Source organism: Macaca nemestrina, chromosome 19 (genome assembly GCF_043159975.1).
Source record: "Macaca nemestrina isolate mMacNem1 chromosome 19, mMacNem.hap1, whole genome shotgun sequence".
Classification (NCBI taxonomy): Eukaryota; Metazoa; Chordata; class Mammalia; order Primates; family Cercopithecidae; genus Macaca; species Macaca nemestrina.
In genome coordinates this window covers 49,996,573-50,020,105 of record NC_092143.1, presented here as the reverse complement: position 1 = coordinate 50,020,105, position 23,533 = coordinate 49,996,573, and the positions used below count along the sequence as shown (strand labels likewise).

The window sequence follows — 23,533 nt, the reverse complement described above, 5'->3', positions numbered from 1 at the left end:
TCTGGTACTCACATCTACCAACCAACACTTCTCTGACTTATGGTACAAAAGGCATTGACAGTTTTGGTTTCTATAATAACTCTTTCCATGCTTCCATGAATTACCAAAATCTTGTTCCTTATTGGCACATTAGTTTTCCCTGATGTATTAACATATTTAATACAATTACAGTCAAGTTTTCTGAGATCCCTCCATAATACATTTTTAATGTTATTTTTTTCTCTTGATAATCTTTAAAAAGTTAAATCTGTCTTGGGTTCTGTGAATGAGTATCTTGTAAATAAGTACTGACATTTGATTTTCGTGCTTTTATCTGTGTTGTGTTTGCAACCGTTTTGGAAACAATCAGTATTACTTTGTTATGAGACAATGAGAAAAGGACAAAGTCAGGCTTAAAAAGATGTGTTGTAGCCCAGATAAAGCCAGAATACATCATGGTGGTTATGCAAAAGAAGAGTTCATAGTTATTTGAATAGAAAAAAGGGGCTAGAAAAATGAATTATCATGTGGAATACAGCAGTATAGATGTGCTGAATTTCAAAGAATCAGTCCTGTAAGAGTAGTCAACACTATATTCCATAATCATTTTATAAGCAATAAAGTTTCTGTAAAAAGCCCACTATCTATTATGTTAAGATTGCTAATCTGAAGTTTTTATATTTGTAAACTTGTTTGGTTGCATATGTATATAATATTATCTTAGGTTTATACATTAAATATCATTATATAGTGAAAGTAATTTATTCACCACTGGGATCAGATAATTTTGTCCTTTACACATAGTCAATATTTTATTCAAGATTGAGGTTTCACATCAAATCTCACACTCATTGCTGGAGTTATGCCCTAAACAGAGCACTTGTGACAACAGTGTTACTGTTGAATGGCTCTGATAATTAGAAAGTTCAATTTGTATTGTTTGTTGAAATTATGTTTCCTGTAAGTTCCAACCATTGGTGGCAGTTATTCTTAGGAACAAATCAAAGGTGCTCTCTTTTTGTTTAAACTTTAAGTTACAGGAGGATGACTATCATGTTTTTCTTTATTCTACTCAAATCCTTTTCTTGCTTCCATAAATATTTTTGAGAACTTATTTTGTGTAAAACATTGTGCATTAGGTATTTTTTTCCCTTTCCAGGTTAAACAGCTCCACACCTTTCACCCTTTCTTTGAAATATTTTTTTTTCTAATCTTTCAACATTCTAATTACGCTAATTTGCACATACTCTAGTGATGTCCGATTAAAATGCAGCACTTAGAAATAAAGACATAGACAGTAATTTGGGAGGTCGAGGCAGGCAGATCATCGGAGATCAGGAGTTTGAGACTAGACTGGCCAACAAGGTGAAAACTCGTTTCTACTAAAAATACAAAAATTAGCCGGACTGGCTGGCGGGTGCCTGTAATCCCAGCTACTTGGAAGGCTGATGCAGGAGAATCACTTGAACCTGGGAGGTGGAGGTTGCAGTTTGCCGAAATGGAGCCAGCCTGGGCGACAATAGCAAAACTCCATCTCAAAAAGAAAAAAAAAAAAAAGGAAAGAAAGAAAGAAAAAAGAAATAAAGGCATAGAAAATGGAGACTTTCATTCAATATCATCAGTAATAACCAGTAAGTAGGAAGTATTAAACTCAGCAATGTATTAGACAGTGAGGGGGGCAAGACACAGAAGTAAATGGCACACTAGTCTTACCTTCCAAGAGTTTTCAATCTAATTGGAAGTGAATATTACAATTTTAGATTATAATAATTATAAAAATAAACATTATAGGAGCTCACAGGGTTTAGAGATCTGTGTTCTAGAGTTATTACAGGAAGCCTCTAGGTTCTGACTTGGGTTAGGGCTTGAAACTACATTGAATTTGAATATTCCCAGTTTAAACACGCACGCAAGTATTACGTCCAAAGTAGCATTAATATTGACAACACCAAACATGAAACTCAGATTTATTTGTTCTCTATTTAGTCCTTTCCCTATTGTTTAGAGCAGAAAGAGAAAATCCTTGCTTGCGATAGCAAATTAGTGCTACAATTTCGGGGAAGGCCACTGGAATTTAAACTTGGCAAAATTCCAATTTTTGTGCTTGTAACCTGTTTAGACGGCAGCCAGTGAAAGCTGTTGTAATTCTTTTTGAATTGAATTTTCTTTTGTATTGTTTTAGGTACAGCTCAAGCTCAAATGATAGCGTCTCTTTTTCTTTAAAAAAAAAAAGTGCTGTCAAGACAGGAAAACTGGAATGTAATCGGATAAGCCGTTTCCCGTATACATTTACCCTTAAGCAAGATGGTGGGCGCCTGTGCACATGCGCAGAAGAGTTGTTTCGGCCGGGAGTTCCGCCGCGTCGGAACTCGCTCCAGGCTGGGATTGGAGGCGTGCTGGCGAGGGCGGAACCGGAAGTTCCTCTGTTGTGGGACTCAGCTGGTTCATTTCTGTTGTCGTTCCTGTAATTTTTCCGCTATAGGTCGTACCCTCGCCGACGTTGCGATGGGGGAAGCAGAGAAGTTTCACTACATCTACAGTTGTGACCTGGATATCAACGTCCAGCTTAAGATGTAAGAGAATCCTCGGGACAGGGAGTGGGATTGCTGGGGCGTAGGGGCGTAGGGGTGGGGGCTTGTTGGGAGTGAGAGGGAGAAAGTATGTGACTCGTCTCAAGGCGCGGACCTGGGGCGGCTGGGAGGGCTGTAGCCAGGGAGGCGCCAGAGAGTGGATCGTGGAGAGGGGCTCTGTTGGAAAAGGATTTAATACGTGGTCTCTATGAGAAGCACAGCGGTAGGAATAGCCCTTAAGTTCCACTGTATTTTACAGTCTTTAAAGTTTTTGCTGTTCAGCCTCTTGAGAGTTTATTACTATTTTATTGTAAATTAAGAAATCGAGCCTCTTCGTAAGTAAGAGGACGATCTTTATTTTGGAACGGGGCTTGTAGGGTGGAATGAAGGCTTCAGAAATTATGGAGAGGTAGGCACAATCAGATGCGATAGTCGAGAATAAGATGAGCACATGGTATATTAGCAGCACGGGAGGTGATAGAGGCCTAGGGTGAATCTTTGGGTAGTATGGCAGTGTTTAGTCAGGGAAGTTGGGAATAAGTCAAAGATGAGGGTGCCAGTTGCAAGGGTACCAAGAAGATAGGAGGAAAGAGTCGTTGCAGGAAAACTTTGGGGCACCACGGCTGAAGTAAAGGTCAGGAGCGTGGTATCTTGAGATGAGGATAATGGAACTGGTAGAATGACGAGGGACGGACAAAACAGAGTTGGAAATTATATCTCTTTTAAGGTGGTCATATAGAAGTGTTGTCAAAGCTATCACAAATTATTGACCACAGCATCATCCATAATTAATAAACATTTCTTGTGTATGTTCAGTTAATATTCAACAAATATGTGTTGGTCAAAGGCCTGCAGTAAGTGATAAATAAATTTTCTCAGTTGTCAGATGTACCTTTGAATGATCGTTTCATTTTATTTTCAGAAGTCCCTTATTCGCTGACAAAATCCTTTACTTTTTAGTTTGTGGTGATGGTGGTAAAAGTAGTATGTCAACAACCACGTTGTACCTTTGTATGATACTTTATACAGCCATTTAAAGTATTTTCCATAGCATACACCACTAGTAGTTTATACAGGATCAGTATTGATAAAGGGATTTCCTTCAGCTTGATGTTCAGTATTTCTTGAATATACGAATGCATTTTTTGAAATGTTTGAACATTAAAAATAAAGAAAAACCGAAAAGCGGATCCTTTTTTTTTTTTTCTTTTTTTTGAGGCAGGGTATCGCTCTGTTGCCTTTCCCTTTGAGATGACGTTCTGCATCTTTTGCTCCAACTCTTATGCATTGTTCAGGATCATTTCAGACATCTATCTGGGGTCCTAAGTCCCTTCCCCACGCCAGCCTAAGTACTCTTGAGACTCTGATTTATCTTGCTGTAATGGGAAGAATATTGGCTTTGGCCTCCCTGCCCTAGTGTTTATTCTCAGCTCTGTTACTTTGTGACTTTGGATAATGAGTTTAGTTTATAAGTCTCTGTTTCCTCATTTATAAAATGAGAATATGGTGAAAATTATGTAAGAAAGAACATACAAAATTCTGGCACAGTATCTGATGTAATCTTGATGTCTAAAAAGTGTTCCTCCCATCACGAGGTCAGGAGATCGAGACCATCCTGGCTAACACAGTGAAACCCCGTCTCTACTAAAAAAAAAAAAATACAAAAAAACTAGCCGGGCGAGGTGGCGGGCGCCTGTAGTCCCAGCTACTCGGGAGGCTGAGGCAGGAGAATGGCCTGAACCCGGGAGGCGGAGCTTGCAGTGAGCTGAGATCCGGCCACTGCACTCCAGCAAGGGGGACAGAGTGAGACTCCGTCTCAAAAAAAAAAAAAAAAAAAAAAAATTTTCCTCCCTCTGATAGTATCCTGTCCGTATCTTTTATGACTTACACCACTATTTTTTACAGAAATGATCAGACAGTGCATATGCATAGTAAAAAAAAAAAAAAAAAAAAAAGGAAAGAGTAGAATAAAAACATGCAGTTAAAAGTAAATTTTTCTCCCCAGAAGCAATGACTTAATATTTTATTGTAATACTGTATTGTTTATCTTTTCTTTCTTCTGGACTTCTATGCCCACGATAGTAAATGTTTCCTGAAAGAACAGATGAATATGTGGTCAACTTGAGATGAAGAAAATGAAACCAAGGTCTAGAAAGCTGGTGACTTCTGGAGGGTAGATCAAGGGTTGGTGGCAGGGTTTAAAATTCAGAAGTATAAAATAGAGAAATGTGTTGATGAAGATAGGACTGATATTAGGTATGTTAGGATTTTAAGAAACCCTTACCATATATAAAAATGACATTAATTGCATATACAGGAAAATGTTGTTTAAGTAGCATACCTTAACACAAAGGTAAACTCTTTTTATACTTATGCATTTGTATACATGCTTAAAGCATATATGTACATGCTTAGTTCTTATGCATATATGTACATGTTTAAAAAATTCAGGTCTAAAACATTGTTGCTCTTGTGCTTTCAGAGGAAGCTTGGAAGGGAAGAGAGAACAAAAGAGTTATAAAGCTGTCCTAGAAGACCCAATGTTGAAGTTTTCAGGACTATACCAAGAGACATGCTCGGATCTTTATGTTACTTGTCAGGTTTTTGCAGAAGGGAAGCCTTTGGCCTTGCCAGTGAGAACATCCTACAAAGCATTTAGTACAAGATGGAAGTAAGTTTTTTTCTGGCTTATGGTATGTTCCAGACTGTTCTTACCTTTCTTTATGGATGCTGCCAGTATAATTTAGTAGAATTATAGAAGAATTTCTTAATGCCTATAGGCATTGATCAAATCATTTGAAGTAGAAACATACTCAGATAAAGTACTATGCATATCAGTATTATAACTGCAGTTGAAATGGAAATGGATTTATGTTTGTATTTAGCATATCGACATTTTGATAAGCACTTGATTGATTTACATGACCAAACACATCTGTGGCATTTTACCATCTTCTGCTCTTGAACGCAGAAATACTTCTGGATAGTCTGAAATATTGTCCAACCTGATGTTTGGAGCTCAGATCTTTAGAGATAGCTCTGTTGCCATCTGTTCAGTTAAAATTTTTATTATTATTTTACATATGAAACTAATTTAGATTCATGGTTTATTCAGCATGGTACATTAGCAAAACATTGTCAAGATGCAGGGTAAATATGATGAACATGAAGTTCCTGTTTTTTCAAAAGAGTATTGTGGATCTTTAATATGACTTCTTGACACTTCTTATTTGATAGACTATATAGTGCAGTTCTGATGTTTAATGAGTGAGTGTTATTCAGCACTCTGGTAGGCTCACTGCAGGATACACAGGCTGTATGCTTTTAAGGAAAGCATATTCCTTGGGAGACAGGATGTGACCACATGGACAGCCAGACTGTGCCATAGAGGGTTCAACCCTGTGTGTCCCAGGCGTCACCAAGTGTGGCTGGAAAGGGTTTTCAGAGAGCAGAAGCCTGAACTCTGGTGATCTGGCTATGTCAAAACCAAATATTTTAATGGTGTAGTTTCTTCAGTAGTCTTTTGTGGAGAGAGATCTGTCTGCCTGTCTATCTAGTCTATCTGTCTATCTAGTCTATCTGTATTTCTATATATATCTGATATATCTGTGTGTATATATATATATATATAGAGAGAGAGAGAGAGAGATGTGTGTATGTAGATATACACACACGTAAAAAATATGTCTCTATATACTTAATACTTCTTATTCTGGGAAATTTTAAACCTATGAACATAGAATAATACAGTGAACGCCTACGTTTCTGTTATATACCTACTGTTAACTCATGGCCAATCTTGTATTCTCACCATTTTGAAACAAATCTCAAACGTTATAACAACTTAACTGTAAGTATTTCTGTATATCTGTTTTTAAAGCATAACTATAGTATCATCACCATCACATTTAAAACAATGGAGCCGAATTCCTTAATTGTATCAGAGATTCTTAAACTGGAATCAGGAAGTCTTCAAACCCCTGAAGGTGTATGCAGAATTTTGTGTCTTCTGTATTTTTTCAAGGACAGAGCTCAAAGCTTTAATTAGATTTTTGAGGTCACCTATTACTCACAAAAGAGTTAAAACAAATTTAGGTCTAGAAAGTCAAAAACATTTTGGTGAGGAAAAATGTATGGTGGGTTTTGTTGCATGACTTGACAAAAAAGGAGATTACAGCAAAAGCAAATTCTCAATTAAAAGGTTAAAGATTTTCTCCTCGTCCTCCCATTTGCCAACTCTTCTCTGCATTAATTTTTATATTATATATTTGCAAGAATGTGAAAACTCCCATGTTTGATCTCTAAAAGTTTGAATTTTAAAAATTTGTAATTTTTAAATTGTGAAAGTACTTAATAAGGAAAGTACTTAAAATTATTTAAAACTACTTTGAAATTAAAATGTCTAAGCTATGTAGACAATAGATTTAGAAAAACACCTTATTTTTGATAAAATACCATGAGAATAGACTTTTAAAAAAAATACTGTCTGGGTGGATCACCTGAGGTCAGGTGTTCAAGACCAGCCTGGCCAACATGGTAAAACCCCCTCTCTACTAAAAATACAAAAATTAGCTGGGCATGGTGGTAGGCACCTGTAATCCCGGCTACTTGGGAGGCTGAGGCAGGAGAATCGCTGGAACCCAGGAGGCAGAGGTTGCAGTGAGCCGAGATTGAGCAACTACACTCCAGCCTAGGCAACAGAGCGAGGCTCTGTCTCAAAAATAAAAATAAAATAAAATAAAGTAAAAAAAAAATAGTCTTTAGAAGACTAAGAGAAAACATTTGCACATTTTATACATCCTGCTCTTTAGCGTTCAAAAGTTGAATTTATTGGTAGTTCATCAAAACAAAAATTGCCATCCTAAAATGAATGGAGGTAAAAACTTTAAATAGTCCTTATTCTTTGTTAAGTATTTGCTTATAAGAGATACTGTATAAACCTTGGAAAGAATAAATTAGGTCATAAAGGGATCTCTTGCTGTCCAAATTTTTGCATTCCTTAGTTCAGATTGTGTTTTAGGGCCAGTATGAGATTTAAATCTGTTTGATTTCTGACTTTCTGATAGTGGGTTGTGAGAGTTCTAATAATGAGGAACTCATTCAAAATTTATTCAAGTCTATCATAGCATGTCCTGTTTTGTCCTACACTAACAGATCCCATGAGGGACACTTGTACTTTCTTTAATTACACTTAAGGTAAATTCTCATCTTTAGGTGTATGTACTGCAAATTTCTAAGTTTTTCTTATGTGAATATTATTCTTCAGGGAAGTAGTTTACATTTTTAAGAACACTTATATTTCACATTGTCTCATAAAGGTTTTGAAAATGGCTGTAGAGAGACATATTAATACCATCTAATTCAAAAATTACAAAGTTAGGATACAGAAGTATTTTAATCAGATTCGAGTGCTAGCACAGTGGTATGCGGTGATGGGGGTACTTGGTGGGGATTGGACCATCCAGATTTAGGCTCTGCAATCTTGTGATGTTTTGATTGTTGCCAGGTGAATGTAATCTTAAGGTTAATGAGGGTTAGCAGATGGGATAGGGATGATGCATGAAGAGGAAGAAAACAAAGTGGTGTCCAAAAATATACCTTTTTGGTGTCTGACTAGATTTTTCTATAACTTCTAGAATATCTGGAGCAGTTTTCAAAGTTTTTAGCTGAAGGATTTTTTTTTTTTTTTGACATGGAGTCTCACTCTGTCGCCAGGCTGGAGTGCAGTGGCATGATCTTGGCTCACTGCAATCTCTGCCCCCTGGGTTCAAGCGATTCTCCTGCCTCAGGCTCCCAAGTAGCTGGGACTGCAGGCGCGCCAACACGCCTGGCTAATTTTTTTTTGTATTTTTAGTAGAGACGGGGGTTTTACCATGTTGGCCAAGCTGGTCTCGAACTCCTGACTTCAAGTGATCTGCCCACCTCGGCCTTCCAAAATAGCATCATTTTTTTTTTTTTTTCAAAAGAATTCTTCTGCAGAAGGCTAGTATATAAAACAGATTAAGTGCAGTTGCTTTGATTGAAAGAGGTGTTGTTGCCTGGTGTTGAATAGCAAAAGGTTTGAGACAAATGATTAGTTGGTCATTGGTATTGTCTCGTTGTCATTAGACAGAATAAGAAATATCACAATATTTTCCAAAAAGAAATTGCTTATTGTTGTCTTTAACTTTAGCTGGTGTGTGGTTTATTCATTGGCAAAAGATGGCACTGCTTAGTGTTTTTCTTTTTAGCCTGCCCTACCGTGTGGCTAGTAATTAAATAATTTCATTTAGTTGTTTGAGCCTATGTATAGTAGATACTGGCTTTCTTAAGCACGTGATTTTTTAAAAAAAGTATTTCGTAGAAGAAAAGGATTTAATAACTCTTTTTCTTGAAATTGATAGCCATCCCTAATTTCTATGGCATATATAAATGATTTGTTGTTTAAGTTTTTGGAAATTTTGTTAAATATTTTATCAATACAGATGTATTTAACATAGACTAGGATATGTCCCTTAGATAATAACTTTGAATGAACAGAATAATTTTGAGTAAACAGAAATAGAATTCTATGTGTCTGCTAGGGAATAGTTTGTATAATGTTGGCACAGTATTCTTTTGGAGTTTAAAAGCCAGCTTCTCTTGAAGAGGGTTGAAATTATCGAATACAGTATGAGGTTTAAATGTATAAGAAAATTTACATAAATATATAGAGGGTTTATCTATATACATATACACACACACGTTTATTCATCTACGTACATATATACACACACATATATACACACACACGCATATATATATTTCTGATTTATGTTAACTTTATTTCCATAGCTGGAACGAATGGCTGAAACTACCAGTAAAATACCCTGACCTGCCCAGGAATGCCCAAGTGGCGCTCACCATATGGGATGTGTATGGACCTGGAAAAGCAGTGCCTGTAGGAGGAACAACGGTTTCGCTCTTTGGAAAATACGGGTAAGCAATCTGTTGGTCTCATCTGTAGGAGTGTAGCTGCTTTCTGACCCTTTTCTTTTTCAGAATGAGGGAAGGCTTTAATAGTTTATGCCCGGGCTCCAGTGTAAACCAGTTAGGTACATATGATTTGATCATTCCTTATACTGAATTTAGCATGTATTTCCTATAGGATATACAGATAGATAAAGAAATCAATTTATATTGCTCTACTGTTGGTGATTGGTAGTGTGATTTCTGCTAGAAAATAGAAGTCATTGGGAAATAGAACCTTGCTTTTAGGGAAAAGTGACTTTGACGTATACTATAACTGCTTTGTTATAGGGTTTATCTGCTTTTTTATAATATTGATAGAAAGGATGAAAAACAGGATTAAAAAGCATTCATTTGCTAATGATAGTAATGATTGTGGTAGAAAAGATAATTCAGTTTCTGAAACATGTACAAATACTAAATGTTTATTGTTAAAAAAAAAAAAAAAAAAAAACCACAGTTCCAAAGGATATTTTCGCTATATCCTTTTTCTCCAGGGACAGAGGACTCAGTCTATCTTTAGAGGACTTGTGACTTTCTATTATTATTCTGCATTTACTAATTGGAATTTTTCACTAAAGAACTTGGTCCTTCATCAAGTATTTAGTTAGTTCATATAGGAAAGACAGATAAATGTTTAATTTTCTTTCCCTTTATCAATTTCAAGACTAATGAGTTTGTGCCCTAGTAACTTGTAAAGGTGATGATTGATGGCTTTTGTACATTCTGTTTTTTATATGTTTCAGTCCATTGCTGTCTTTACTCTTTATAATGCTCAAAAAATCCCATTTTTGGTCAGTAGGAGCTCCTTCAAGTAGACCCCATGTCCTTTGGACAGTACACTAGTAGTGATTGGTAGCTTCTTTGCTTTGTGGTAGACAAGTTTTTCCAGGATCATTTGATAATTTTTTGCTCCAGACCTGAAATCTCTGAAAGAAGTTCTGGTTCCTTTCAGTGTGAAATGGTATAGATCTTAATCTGTCTGGATATTACAAATGTCTTAATTTTTGTCTACTTTAAAGTTAAAAAATGTTATTTAATTTTTACGTCATTAAGGATGAGGAAGATCATATTTTGGAGTGTTTATTGACTATTTGTGTTTATGTTTCCATGAATTGCTTTTCGAGGTACTTTGTCCTTTTTAGAAATTGAGATATAATTCACATACCATAAAATTCTTTGCTTTTTTTTTTTTTTTTGAGTTGTCGTTTTCTTATTGATATATAAGGAGTCTTTGTAGATGAATGAAATTAGCCCGTTGTGGGTTATGTTACAAATACTGCTTTTCTGGTTTGGCTTGTTCTTTTGACTTAGTATGTATTTGTTTGCTCTTCATGTATTTTAAATTGTTATCTTGAAGCTATCAGTTTTTAGTTTTTGGATTGTGAATTTAATGTTTTAGAAAGTTCCCATTTAAGGTTCTTTAAAATGCTTTCTTCTGTTATGCTTTTATTCCTTTACATTAAAATCTTTGATTTATCTAAAATTACTATTGTGAAAGGAAGGATATAGTGAGAATAGCTTTTTAGAGAAAACCAAAACAAATGGTTTGAATATTTGTCCCTACACTGCTTATTAAATAAGCCATCTTATCCAGCTATTTTAAAATAGCATCCTTATATACTCAATTCATCTTGTGTTGAAGTCTAAGAGAGGCATTTTAGTGTATAGTGCTATAGTGGTTAGGAAAGCAAGTTGTAGATTATCTGGCTTCAAATCTTGGCTTCTTTGCTTAGTATCTGTGTATCCTTGGGCAAATTACTTAATCTTATGCCTCAATGTTTTCATATGTTAAATGAAAGAACAATAGTATCTCCCTCATTAAGTAGTTTATGATTATTACATTACTAAATACATTTAATGGTCCTGATAAATATTATATCATATATTTATGTATTGAATACATATTAAAATGATCTCAATAAATATTAGGTATCATTCCTGGGCTATTCTGTCAGTTAGGATAGTATTATAAAATGTTTAAATATTAGATAGGGGTAATTCTTATTAGTCTTTCTTTTTTTTTTTTTTTTTTTTTTTTTTTGAGACGGAGTCTCGCTCTGTCGCCCAGGCTGGAGTGCAGTGGCGCGATCTCGGCTCACTGCAAGCTCCGCCTCCCGGGTTCACGCCGTTCTCCTGCCTCAGCCTCCCGAGTAGCTGGGACTACAGGCGCCCACAACCACGCCCGGCTAATTTTTTGTATTTTTAGTAGAGACGGGGTTTCACCGTGGTCTCGATCTCCTGACCTTGTGATCCGCCCGCCTCGGTCTCCCAAAGTGCTGGGATTACAGGCGTGAGCCACCGCGCCCGGCCTAGTCTTTCTTTTAAAATATTTCCAGGTTTGTTTTGGCAGATAAATTTTAATATTATTTTCTCAATTAAACTCACTGTTACTTTGTTAGAAAATCTTACTGAATTATATATGTTAATTAAAGAGAGAATTGATGCCTTTATAATATTAAACTTTTCTATCCAGAAATAGAGTGTGTCGGAAAGGCTTCTGAGCTCATCCATGAAATCTAGATGTAATCCCATTTGGAATAGCTTGGTTGCTTACTAATACCTAGGTATTTTAGTTTAATGTGGCTATTAAAGAGATATTTGTTATTAAAATCCACACAGGAAAAATAATTTCAATATAGTCTGAAACATTGTAACTTTCAGTTTTAAAATATACTTCTTGATAAAATAGCATGTTACAGCAGAATGGACATATTACTAAATCAGTATTATTTCTTTTACAGAGTATTTACCCCTTATTTTTTGTTACTAGGGAGGGGCTTGTTTGCAACAGAGAATAAAAAGAAAAATGTACAGCTCTTTTTAGTGGCTAAATGTTTTTGAGAAATAACTAGATGTTCCTCTTAGTTTTTCCTCCCAGATTCATCACAAGTGGTTTACCTTCTGGAATATCAATAGGAAGTTCTCTCATAAAAACACCTGTTAGTACTCGTGCATTTTAGAGGACTTTAGGATCTAGTTTCATGGGATTTTCTGAGTAGGATATAATTGTGGGACAATTGAAATGTCCACAGATGCAGTGAAATGACCTGCCTACATCTAAACAAACTCTCAGATTGATTTTTGGTACTGTTTTGTTTGGCTTCTGGCACTTTTTTTAAAGGTACTACACTAAATCAGTAGTAATCAACCTGTGTTTAAGAATCATCTGGGAAGCCTATGAGAAAAGCATCTTCCTGGGTTCTCACTAACTCATTGTGTCTGTGGTAGGGCCCAAGAATCAGCGTTTTAAACAATCTTCCTGAGTGATTCTGTGAAAGGGAGCCTATGGACCACATTTTGAGAAGCACTGAACTGACCTTTGTGATAGTAGTTTATTAATGTGACTTATACATACGTTCATGTGTTCCTCTTCTTTACTCCTTCCCTTGGAGCCCACTTTATTTGTAATTCTGTGTATATCCCAGTGAAAGGAAAATTCCTTTACCTCCCATCCAAACCAAGCTGCCAGCGTGCTTAAAAGATAAATCAGTAGCACTTGTTCTACTTTAAAAAAGTCATTAAACCCCAAGGATTTCTATAAAGGGAGCAGTAGCAATAAGTGAGTGGTTACTTAAATTTGTTTTCTGCCATTAACTAAAATAAGACTTTGAATCTTGGAAAGTCATCTGTTTTCTCTTAACTCTAACTGGAAAATAGGTCATCCTACTCCTTCATGTCGCGAACACATCAGATGCCCGATATGAATGAAACCTGTTAGAGAGAAGCACTGATTGCGTGAAATTATCTCACTTAAAGCTTGATTTCTCCAACTTGAGTCATTTACTTATCACTTTTAGAATTCCATTCATATCTCTTTACTAAGTATATTATCCTTTTTTTTTGAGATGGATTCTCACTCTGTTGCCCTGCTGTGGTACGATCTCAGCTCACTGCAATCTCCGCCTCCTGGGTTCAAGCGATTCTCCTTCTTCAGCCTCCTGAGTAGCTGGGATTACAGGCACCTGCCACCACGCCCAGCTCATTTTTGTGTTTTTGGTAGAGGTAGGGTTACACCATGTTGGCCAGGCTGGTCTTAAACTCCTGACCTCAGGTGATCCGCCTGCCTCGCCCTCCCAAAGTGCTGGAATTACAAGCGTGAGCCACCGCACCTGGCCTATTGTTCTTGACTTGATATTTTTATTTAACCCAACTTACTTTTTTTAAACTTCCACTTATTTTAAAAGAAAAACACGATATCCCTGTTGTACATGGAAAACAGGTATTATTTAACATTAGTGGGTAATAGTAAGACTAAATATAATGACAATAACTGTGCTATTAAATTTTAGAAATTGAAGCAAAAGAATCCCTAGTGAATACACATGATATGGAATTCATTTGATTTGCAAAATATGCCTACAGTATCTGCAAAAAAGGTCCTTTAATTAGAATGGTTCTGTTTTCCATAGTCAGATATGCACGGGATATTCAGCTCACTCTCAGCTTAAGGTGAAGATCAGGCTTTACATCATTTTCATTTTTAATCAGTTCAACTCCTATATAGTTGTAGGCAGTTATCCAAACATAACTAACATAACGTAAGATTTTTATACAGGTCTAAGATATTTTGAGGGGGTGGAGTGAAAAAAGACTAAATCACCAACTTGTATTCCCCCTGTGCTGGCGCTTGTACTGACCTTCACCTCAGAAGAAGGAATTCTAAGAAACTCTATGAAATTAAAACAACTTTTTGGTTTTTTTCCTCTCTGTCCTGCAGCCTTGCCCTGTGGGTGAGCTGCCTCGCATTGAAGAAAAACCAGGCATTCCCTAGTCCTCAGCAGGTACAGGTCTTCTCGTGCAGCTTTGATTTGTGAAAGATGATGTTCAGGATGTTCCTGGTGCTACGGCAGAGTGCAGACATCTTGTGCTGCTGGCTCACAGCTACTTCCCTGCATGGTGCTGCCATCCAGGGAGACAGGGCAATATGAATATTCTGGGTGGTCTCAGCAGGAAGCACGTGCAGATTTTCTTCCACCTGTCCTCAAAAACCATGCCATGTGCCACTACCATTCTCGTAACTTAGGGAAATACTGCCTTAAACCATCGTTTCCTCAGATGTTTCTTATGCAGTGAAATAACTCCAGCTGTCCCTCGCCTTGTCCCCTAAAGGTGTCTCATGTGTACTTAATACTGTTAAATTGCTCCTCAAGACATCTAGTATTGTAGTATTGGTAATCTTGTGACTATCAGCTCTTGCTGTTGGCTAATATCTGTTTTGTTTACGTGAGTCAGTGTGAGGCAGAACTTCTTGGAGAATAGTCTAATAAATAATTGAAAGACTGATTTGTTAGGGATAAGGCTAGAATAATGTATCATCCTTAATTTGAAAGCCTAGCTTGTGAAAGTTCAAAGTAGCTAAAGAATGGATTGATTGTTAGGTTGAACTGGCAAAGAACCACATGCAAGCTGCGGATTTCTCTTGCAGTTGTTTTTTCTAAATGTGAATCTTGGAAGTCAAGGCAGTTGGTGCTGTAGTGGCTTGGCACTGCAAGCTGGAATATCAACAGCAGCTGTTGCTGGGGCCTCTGCTGGAGTCAGAAGGAGATCCTGCTGTGCTGTTTCTTCTGTCTTGCCTGTTTGGCTTAATTTCCCAAGTGGACACGATGCTCTGAGCATCTTCTGCCTTGCCACCTGGAGGCTGTGTAACTCTCTGCAAAGTTCCATTAGTGTCAAAAGAAAGTAATACGTTCACTTGCTCATTTGAGTCACTTGGCATCACCCATACCCTCCACGTCCCCTATCCTTAAATATCTTCTCTAGCTCCATCCCAAGGCACCTAAATCATTTAGTAAACTGACTTCTTGCCAAATGTGCTTATTTTTGATTCAGTTAAGTTCAGCCAGCCAAAGTATTCACTGGGGGTTGGGAAGGTAGAAGGAAGGGAAGCCTTCTGCTATTTCTGAAGGTACATTTAAGGATATTTATTTAAAGTGATATTATCTCACTGTACATAGTTCCTTAGAGACTGCTCTAAGCAGGACTGCTTAATGTTGAATCTGTATCTCAGTTGAAAGAGAAAGAAAATTAACTTTATAAGAGGCGTGTGTATATGTGTTTTTTGTACTGTAACTTTCTTTTGATGTTTAACATGATAAATAAATATTGAGAATTTTGATTCATCACAGCCAGCTGATGCATTTTGTATGGGCCCATAAGGTAAGCTTTTGCAAATACAGTTACTAGAATTACCTGGTTTATTGCCAACTTTAGGACCTTTTAACAGATACGGTCTTTGATCTTATTGTGCTCATGAGTTTGTAACTGTCTTTTATAGTTCCCAATCTAAATGTTTATGGCATCATTACTTATACACATTATATAATGTTTAGTGAAAATCTTTATTACCTTAGGAAAATCTATGAACGAATTTTTTATTAGCCAGAACATTATAATAATGATTTGAAAAAATTTGTGTAAACCACTAGCGGTTAAGGAGACAGTTTATTTTATTTTATTTTTTAATTTGGAGATGGAGTGTCACTTTCTCACCCAGGCAGGGGTACAGTGGTGCAAACATGGTTCACTATTAGCCTCGTCCTCCCAGGCTCAAGCAATTCTCCTGCCTCAGCCCCCCAGAAACTACAGGCATGTACCACTACACCCAGCTAATTTTAAATTTTTTTTTTTTTAAAGAGACGGGGTTTTGCAATGTTGCCCAGGCTGGTCTCAAACTCTTGAGCTCAAGTGGTCTGCCTGCCTCAGCCTCTTAAAGTGCTGAAATTACAGGTGTGAGCCACCGTGCCCAGCCTGTACCTTGTTTTTTTAAAAAAGTATTAAATGTGAAAGTGTATGAAATGCTTTAGATGTGCCTGTTCATCTACACACACTTAGAGTTTTTTTCTTTCTGTTGCAATTTCTATAGTCTTTTTATTTCTAAGAGTAAGAAATAACTTATTGAGCTTTGAGTAGATGCTGTTTGAGTAGACTTTATGTTTGAAAATTCTTGTTCAAAAATATTTTTTTTAAAAAGAAAACACATTAACAGAAGAACATCTTTAACTTCCCCATCAGAAAGAAACATGGAAACTTGGCAGCAGCATAATTAAAACGTATAGTTGTCTAAAACTCTTAAGAGTTTGTTTCATCTTTATATCTCCTTGGTAGCTTTTTGACAAAAACAGGACAAAGGTTATATATTCTTTCACTTTGAAGCGGGATAACCAAGCTTAGGCTGAATTCTGGCTATATGCTAAATTTTGATTTATAGACATGGGAAATGTTTTTGTGTGAGTCTACTATTGTATTCACTTTTAGAACATGCCTTTTATGGAAAAGAAAGGAGAAAAATCAATTTGTACAGCAAAAAGACTAGTAATAGCTAACATTTATTGAATACTTACCGTAGGCCAGTCACTGTTCTAATGACTTTTTACTTGTACTGATTTATTTAATTTTTCCAGTAACCTTGTGGGATACAAGTCCTTTTATCCTATTTTATAAAAGAGGAAACTGAGGTACAGGGAGGTTTCAGTAGTTTACCCTAGGGTTATGTGGGTAATAGCACAGCTGTGATTCAAAGCAGTTTGACTATATAGTCTACTGTAATGTCATTTAAAGAAAAGTTATGTAATTATTTAAATTTTGATTTTAGTCATTGTAAATGTGACATTCTTCAATTGGTTAGAAGTTTAATCTCTGTTATTCCTTAGATCTTCACCAAAGTGATGAAATGTGTGTGCTCATTTCTCATCCTTCTCCTTCCACTCTATGTGTAGAATTCTCTGTCATAGTTCTGACTGCTTGGAGGAAAAAAGAATGGCATGTACAAAGCAGTGTGACATGGATTTTAGTTGCTTGGTTAATTGCTTTACATTCCACTGGGGGCTTAAAGCTTGGCAGTGGAGATATACATTTCCATGTGTAGAATTCTGTTTATTTTTAGGAATCTAAAATTTCCTGTAATGAACTGTATTAATTTACTTCTACCTTGAACATTGTCTTTTTCCCTAGCATGTTTCGCCAAGGGATGCATGACTTGAAAGTCTGGCCTAATGTAGAAGCAGATGGATCAGAACCCACAAAAACTCCTGGCAGAACAAGTAGCACTCTCTCAGAAGATCAGATGAGCCGCCTTGCCAAGGTAAAAAAAGTCATTTGGAACAGGTGCAAAGCTCTGACTGATGTCTATTGTAGTATATATACCTTGACATTATGAATTCTGTCAGATTTTTAAAAAATCTAAATCTAACGTTTAAATAATTGTTTTATTGAAATATAATTCACATACCATAAAATTCACCCTTGGAAAGCATACAGTCTGATGGTTTAGTAAATTTACAGACTTGTGTAATCATCACCACTATATAATTTTAGTATATTTTCATCACCCCTGAAAGAAACCGTGCACCATTAACAGTCACTCCCATTTCCTCCTCCCTGCAGTTAGTTCCAGGCAACTACTAATCTACTTACTATCTCTATGGGTTTGCCTGTTATGGAAATTTCATATAAATGGAATCATATAATACGTGATCTTGTGTCCGGAAATCTGTCAGGTTTGAAAATGTGGAGCGTTGGTGACATTTTCAAGATGACCACCCACTTTTTCTGGTGACATAGCCTTAAAGTTGTAAGTGTAACATGCTAGAGAAGCTTATGCCATCTGGAAGTGAAGATGACTTATACAATTAACTGGTATAAAGTTTCTTTGTACGCAGATGAAGTTACTACCTTTTTCTTTCAAAGTTGTTTTAATCAAGTGTTTTCACTTAGAAATATAAAAACTAAACTCTATTCTGTGCATAAATTGCAACACTGTCATTTATTTTGTGAACCTCCTTTCACAAAGCAGTGTGTTAGATACTGTTTAAGGATCCTTTTGCAGTTATCTGGTTAGGACACTTTCTTGTAATTATAACATATACTTTTCTTTTGCAGTCTTATTAGTAGGAGTGCCTCTTTAATGTCTGGAGAAAGTTTTGATGCTAAGCTTTTAACAGCTTGTTGCCTTTACTCACATATAGAAAAAATCTTCAAGAATAAGTACTTGAGTTGGCTAGGCTTTGTGCTTCAACATAGAATTTTTGTCAAGTTCAATTTGTCTTTTTGTATTGCTCTTTTAAGGAAGAATGATGTCGTAGCAACCTGATAACTGTATTGACCAATATACTATTGTCTACTTCTCCCATCCATAATTAAATAAAATTTAATGTTCGTTTCTTCTACTCATTCTGAGATTTTGTATGCATTCTAACATGGGATGTAGGAAAGGTCTCAAGCTTTTCATATGTCTGCCTTTAAGACTTTATCATAGTGATGATCTTTCATTTGAGCTACTCTCTGTCCCTTTTACAAACCTGGAATAGTTAATCTAAATTTTATTAGAATCAATTAATTTATAGCCTGTGGATCACTATAATATGAAAAAGGTTGAATTAAAAAAGAATAAAAAATAATATTTTAAAAAAGCTCTCAAATTGTCTTTTAAGAGTAGCCATTATGATTCATATTGTAGGTGAAATTCTAAGTCTGAGGGGGAATGGCCAGAGTCAAGAAATATAAAGCTTTATAGTTGCACAATGTAACTACATTGTTTCTCTGTTAAACACATTATTTACGCTTCTGTTCACAGGTTTCTAATTTTTTTCCCTAATTATTTTTGATGGAAGGTTTAAAAAATAATTTTTGTAACAACTGACATTTTTCAGGCTTCATGTATGGAGTATAATCGTTGGAATTAGTCCCAGTTGGACTTCTGGTTTTTTAATGTAGCACAACGTTAATAGTATAGATTTCTCATTTTAATCTTTTGAATTTTATAGAAAAAAGATGTGACTTAATAATGATCACCTTTTTAATGATTGAAACAGTAACCCTTAATACTTGTTCGTATTTTTCTTTTAGTTATTTGTGCACATTAGCAACTCTAAAAATGATGACTAAGCATGTGCAGAGCTCAGGGAGGTGTAGGAAAGAAGTCTTCTTAATGTGTTTGTTAATTGGTAACAATCATCACCAGTCTAAATTCTTTATATTAGAGTATTCCAAGTGGATTCTGCTTTTTCAAGAGGTAGTTATTAAAATTTATGTGCTGTTTGTATTGTTCAGAATGGTTAGCAGTTTTCAGGTAAGTTTTTATTGGTTTGTAAAATGGGAATAAAAATTAATGAGAGTGAGCAGCTTATAGTCCTCCTGATAATAATTGGAGCCTAGCTCTTTCCACATCCTTTCATCCCTAATAGAACTGTACTTTTAACTTCTGAATGGAGTAGAGACATCTGAGCTTGCTGTGCTGTGACAGCTTGCATTAGTATTAACTTGTGTTCCCCAAAGACTAAACAGAAACCATGAAAATGAGTAATTACTTTTTTAAAGGGGAAAAAGGTGTCCTGTTTGTAGCATTGTTAAAGAATTGCTCCCTCTTTGAAGGAAGCTCTTTTTATTTCTTGACGTATTGGGCTAACTCGATAGTCCCTTCTTCTTGATATAGCAGTTACTTGTGGTTTTTGAAGTTTCAGAACTGTTATCTATCCCAGCTGCTATCGAAGAGAAATGTGTTTTTAAAATGATGTCTTAAGATTTGACAAAATTGGAAGGTTGGGCACTTGGAAACACATTATAGTGGGAAGAGCAGTATACTGTGAGTCAGAGTTCTGGCCATTCTACTAACTTGGGGAAAATAATTTTTAAGTTTGCAAAATCAGATGTTTAGAATGGACGAATGACTTTTACGGTCTCATGTAGCTCTTTATATTTAATTGATTCTAAAAGTACTGATATAGGAAATAATTGAGATTTTCTACCTGGGTTTCATAGTGATTATCTTAGTAGAGAATAAAATCGTGGTTATTAATTTGCAACTTTGAATGTATGATTTTCAGGTCATTCCTTTTTTTCTGCAATATGTGTGCCTAGGGTAAAGTGTTACATAGGGCTTGCCTAATGTGAATAATGGGGCTTTGCTCTTAATTTTGTTGTTTGATTAGTGCTTGCTTCTTACATTTTTAGACAGAGTTTCTGAAAAACAACTCTTCCTCACCTAAAACACGGTCTTGCCTTATACTTGAGAAAATATATTTTGATACTTCTATGGTCTTAATTTACTCTCTTACTAGGGAGTAAGAGAGTAAGTGAAGTAAATTAATTTAGTTAATTTACTAACTTACCAGAGGCAGTATACTTTGGTACTTACATTCTTAAAATTATATCCTTAACTTAGAATTATTTTGACTAAATTTATTATTATTATACTTACATTCTTAAAATTATGCTTAGATGCTTAAATTGTTCTTAGAGTTGTGCCACAGTAGTGCCTGCTGTCTTTCACTCTCTCTTTTTCTGATTACACATTGTAAAAAATTGTTCGGTTAGATTGTCACTCTCTTTCTCAAAACATTTTGAAATTGTGTTAGTTATAATAAACTTTTAAACATGGGAAAGTATTTGTATGCTCCCTGTTTCCATTTTCGTACAGAAGGAACAGAGATGGTAGATGTAATGTCTGTATTTCTCACGCTACCATTTTAAGAAAAGAAATTAGTATTCAAATTTATGAATGTTAAGTATGGTTTATTTCTTGTTGCACTTTTATTTTCCATCCAGTGAATTCACCATGATTGTTTCTAATTTTTTAGAAGACAGTTGACTTAAGACCAAAAAGATATACATAAATCTTAATAATAGCAAAACATTTTTACTATGCATGGTATCCATGAGCCTAAATAAGTAGCGTAGTAACAGTCTTCAAACTGCAGTATAAGAAAGTTTAGTCACTTATAGAACTACTTCAGTCTTGGTTATCTAGGGATAATGGACAACAGGACTGTGAAATGAAGATTAACTATTTAATGGCCTGTGAAAAGACAGTGTTAGATAATTATTGAGCAAAGAACTTCCACTGCAAGCCGGACTTAACCCTCTTCTGATTTATTGCTCACCTATTACAGTTGAATTCCGACTACAGTATGAATAGCTGAAGTTTAAAAACCTGCTTTTCAAGTTTGACAATTTTTAAAAGTCCAGTCCTTTCAGAATGAGTTTAGCGGAATTAACCTTTTCTCATGATTTTACATGATTTTGTGAACATGCCTAATTTTGCTTGAAGGAAAAATGAGTATGAAAAAAGGAAGCAAAACCACTTTCCTTAATTTAATTCTTATTTTTTGTAACTTGAATTTTTTAGACTTCTAATAGGGAACAGAAAGAAATGAATATATTTAAATAAACTATCACCCTCCCACCCCCTGCCCCATTTTCTTCTTTTTCCCATTTCTGAGTTTCCCTAATTAATTTTTAGTAATACGGTGTCTTTCCGTTTGAATTCATTTGTGAAAATAATAAAAAACCAGACTTCTGGAGCATTTATTAAACTTTCATTGTCCATGACCCAGGCTTTTAGTGGTTGTGGGCCTTACTTGAACAAATTTACCCATTGTTCCCATCTGCTCTGTTTTTTAGCCTGTCATATTGTCAGAGTTTTATGACTAGAATGCATATCCACCTGGGATTTTGGATGTGACTACCAAGCTTTAGTGTTTGATTTATATTTGAATCCATGTCTTTAGACATGAAAGGTTAGTGCAAAAACATGCTTCTCCACTGTCTGCTTTTCATTTTAGCAGCTCTGCTTGATGCCTTTGGAATGTGCTTCAGTTTCTGTCAATTTGATTAAGGGGAGGCAAAGAGAAAGGAACGATTAGATGAAAAATGCTTTGGGTCTGTGTGGCACAGATAGGTATGGGAATGTTGTTGAGTAGAATATAGAGGTGAACACTGTTGCAGGGAAGATGTGGTAAGATGTGGTGGTGTTTCAGGCTGAACCACAGAGTGCCTGTGTGGAGTCACTGTGGGTCCAGGGTCCAGACCTCAGGTTTAAATAGGAGCTGGATTTTTTAAGTTCATTTAGAAATTGTTGCTTGAGAATAGGTTCATGCCAACCACTTCTAAGAGTCATTTATAATCTGGAGTTGCAGTGTCTAATATGACAGCCACAAGTCTCATGTAGCAATTTAGATTTGGGTTAATTAAAATTAAATAACATTAAAAATTCAGTTGTTCTGTACTTTAACCACATTTCAAATGCTCAGATGCCCCTTGTGGCTAGAAGACATCTGTGGGACAGTGCACATGTAGAACGTTTCCATTATTGACAAAAGTTCTACTGACAGCACTGATCTAGAGTGCCAATTTACAAATTTGTAGTGGGTGAGTACGTCTTTCTGGTAACCATATTACTTGTGCCTGCTATCTAGGACACCACATTTCAAGGTACTTTGGAAATTTAAGTAGTCTTCATGATATTGTTGATTTCTTAGTTAACCGTGAAGGAGCTGGAAAGGTTTCTGAGATATTTTTCTCAGTTTTGGGAAATCTAAAAAAGACTTTTTTTTTTTTTTTTTTTTTTTTTGAGATGGAGTCTTTCTCTGTCACCCAGGCTGGAGTGCAGTGGCGCGATCTTGGCTCACTGCAACCTCCGCCTCCCAAGTTCACTCCATTCTCCTGCCTCAGCCTCCCAAGTAGCTGGAACTACAGGCGCCCACCACCATGTCCGGCTAATTTTTTTGTATTTTATTTTATTTATGTATTTATTTTTATTATTATACTTTAAGTTCTAGGGTACATGTGCGCAACGTGCAGGTTTGTTGCATATGTATACATGTGCCATGTTGGTATGCTGCACCCATTAACTCATCATTTACGTTAGGTATATCTCCTAATGCTATCCCTCCCTCCTCCTCCCACCCCACAGCAGGCCCTGGTGTGTGATGTTCCCCTTCTGATGTCCAAGTGTTCTCATTGCTCAGTTCCCACCTATGAGTGAGAACATGCAGTGTTTGGTTTTCTGTCCTTGCAGTAGTTTGCTGAGAATGATGGTTTTCAGCTTCATCCATGTCCCTACAAAGGACATGAACTCATCCTTTTGTATGGCTGCATAGTATTCCGTGGTGTATATGTGCCACATTTTCTTAATCCAGTCTATCATTGATGGGCATTTAGGTTGGTTGCAAGTCTTTGCTATTGTGGATAGTGCCACAATAAACATACGTGTGCATGTG

At 36.0% G+C, this 23,533-nt stretch overlaps 1 protein-coding gene across 10 annotated transcripts in view; it reads left to right on the top strand.

The window, feature by feature from the left end:
• The first annotated feature begins 2,391 nt into the window (after positions 1-2,391).
• The window catches only part of LOC105499299 (phosphatidylinositol 3-kinase catalytic subunit type 3), a 563,324-nt gene continuing 542,182 nt past the window's right edge, over positions 2,392-23,533 (top strand). For 9 of the 10 annotated variants that reach the window (XR_011616915.1, XR_011616919.1, XR_011616914.1 and 6 more), the window contains exons 1-4: positions 2,392-2,552; positions 5,032-5,220; positions 9,363-9,506; positions 17,490-17,619. Coding sequence is in view for 1 of the 10 variants with exons in the window: in XM_011771834.3 (XP_011770136.1) it covers positions 2,485-2,552; positions 5,032-5,220; positions 9,363-9,506; positions 17,490-17,619 (531 nt within the window). In the remaining 9 variants the exon portion in view is untranslated. The remainder of the gene's footprint in view (positions 2,553-5,031; positions 5,221-9,362; positions 9,507-17,489; positions 17,620-23,533) is intronic. The other variant, XR_011616923.1, reaches the window with a different exon arrangement.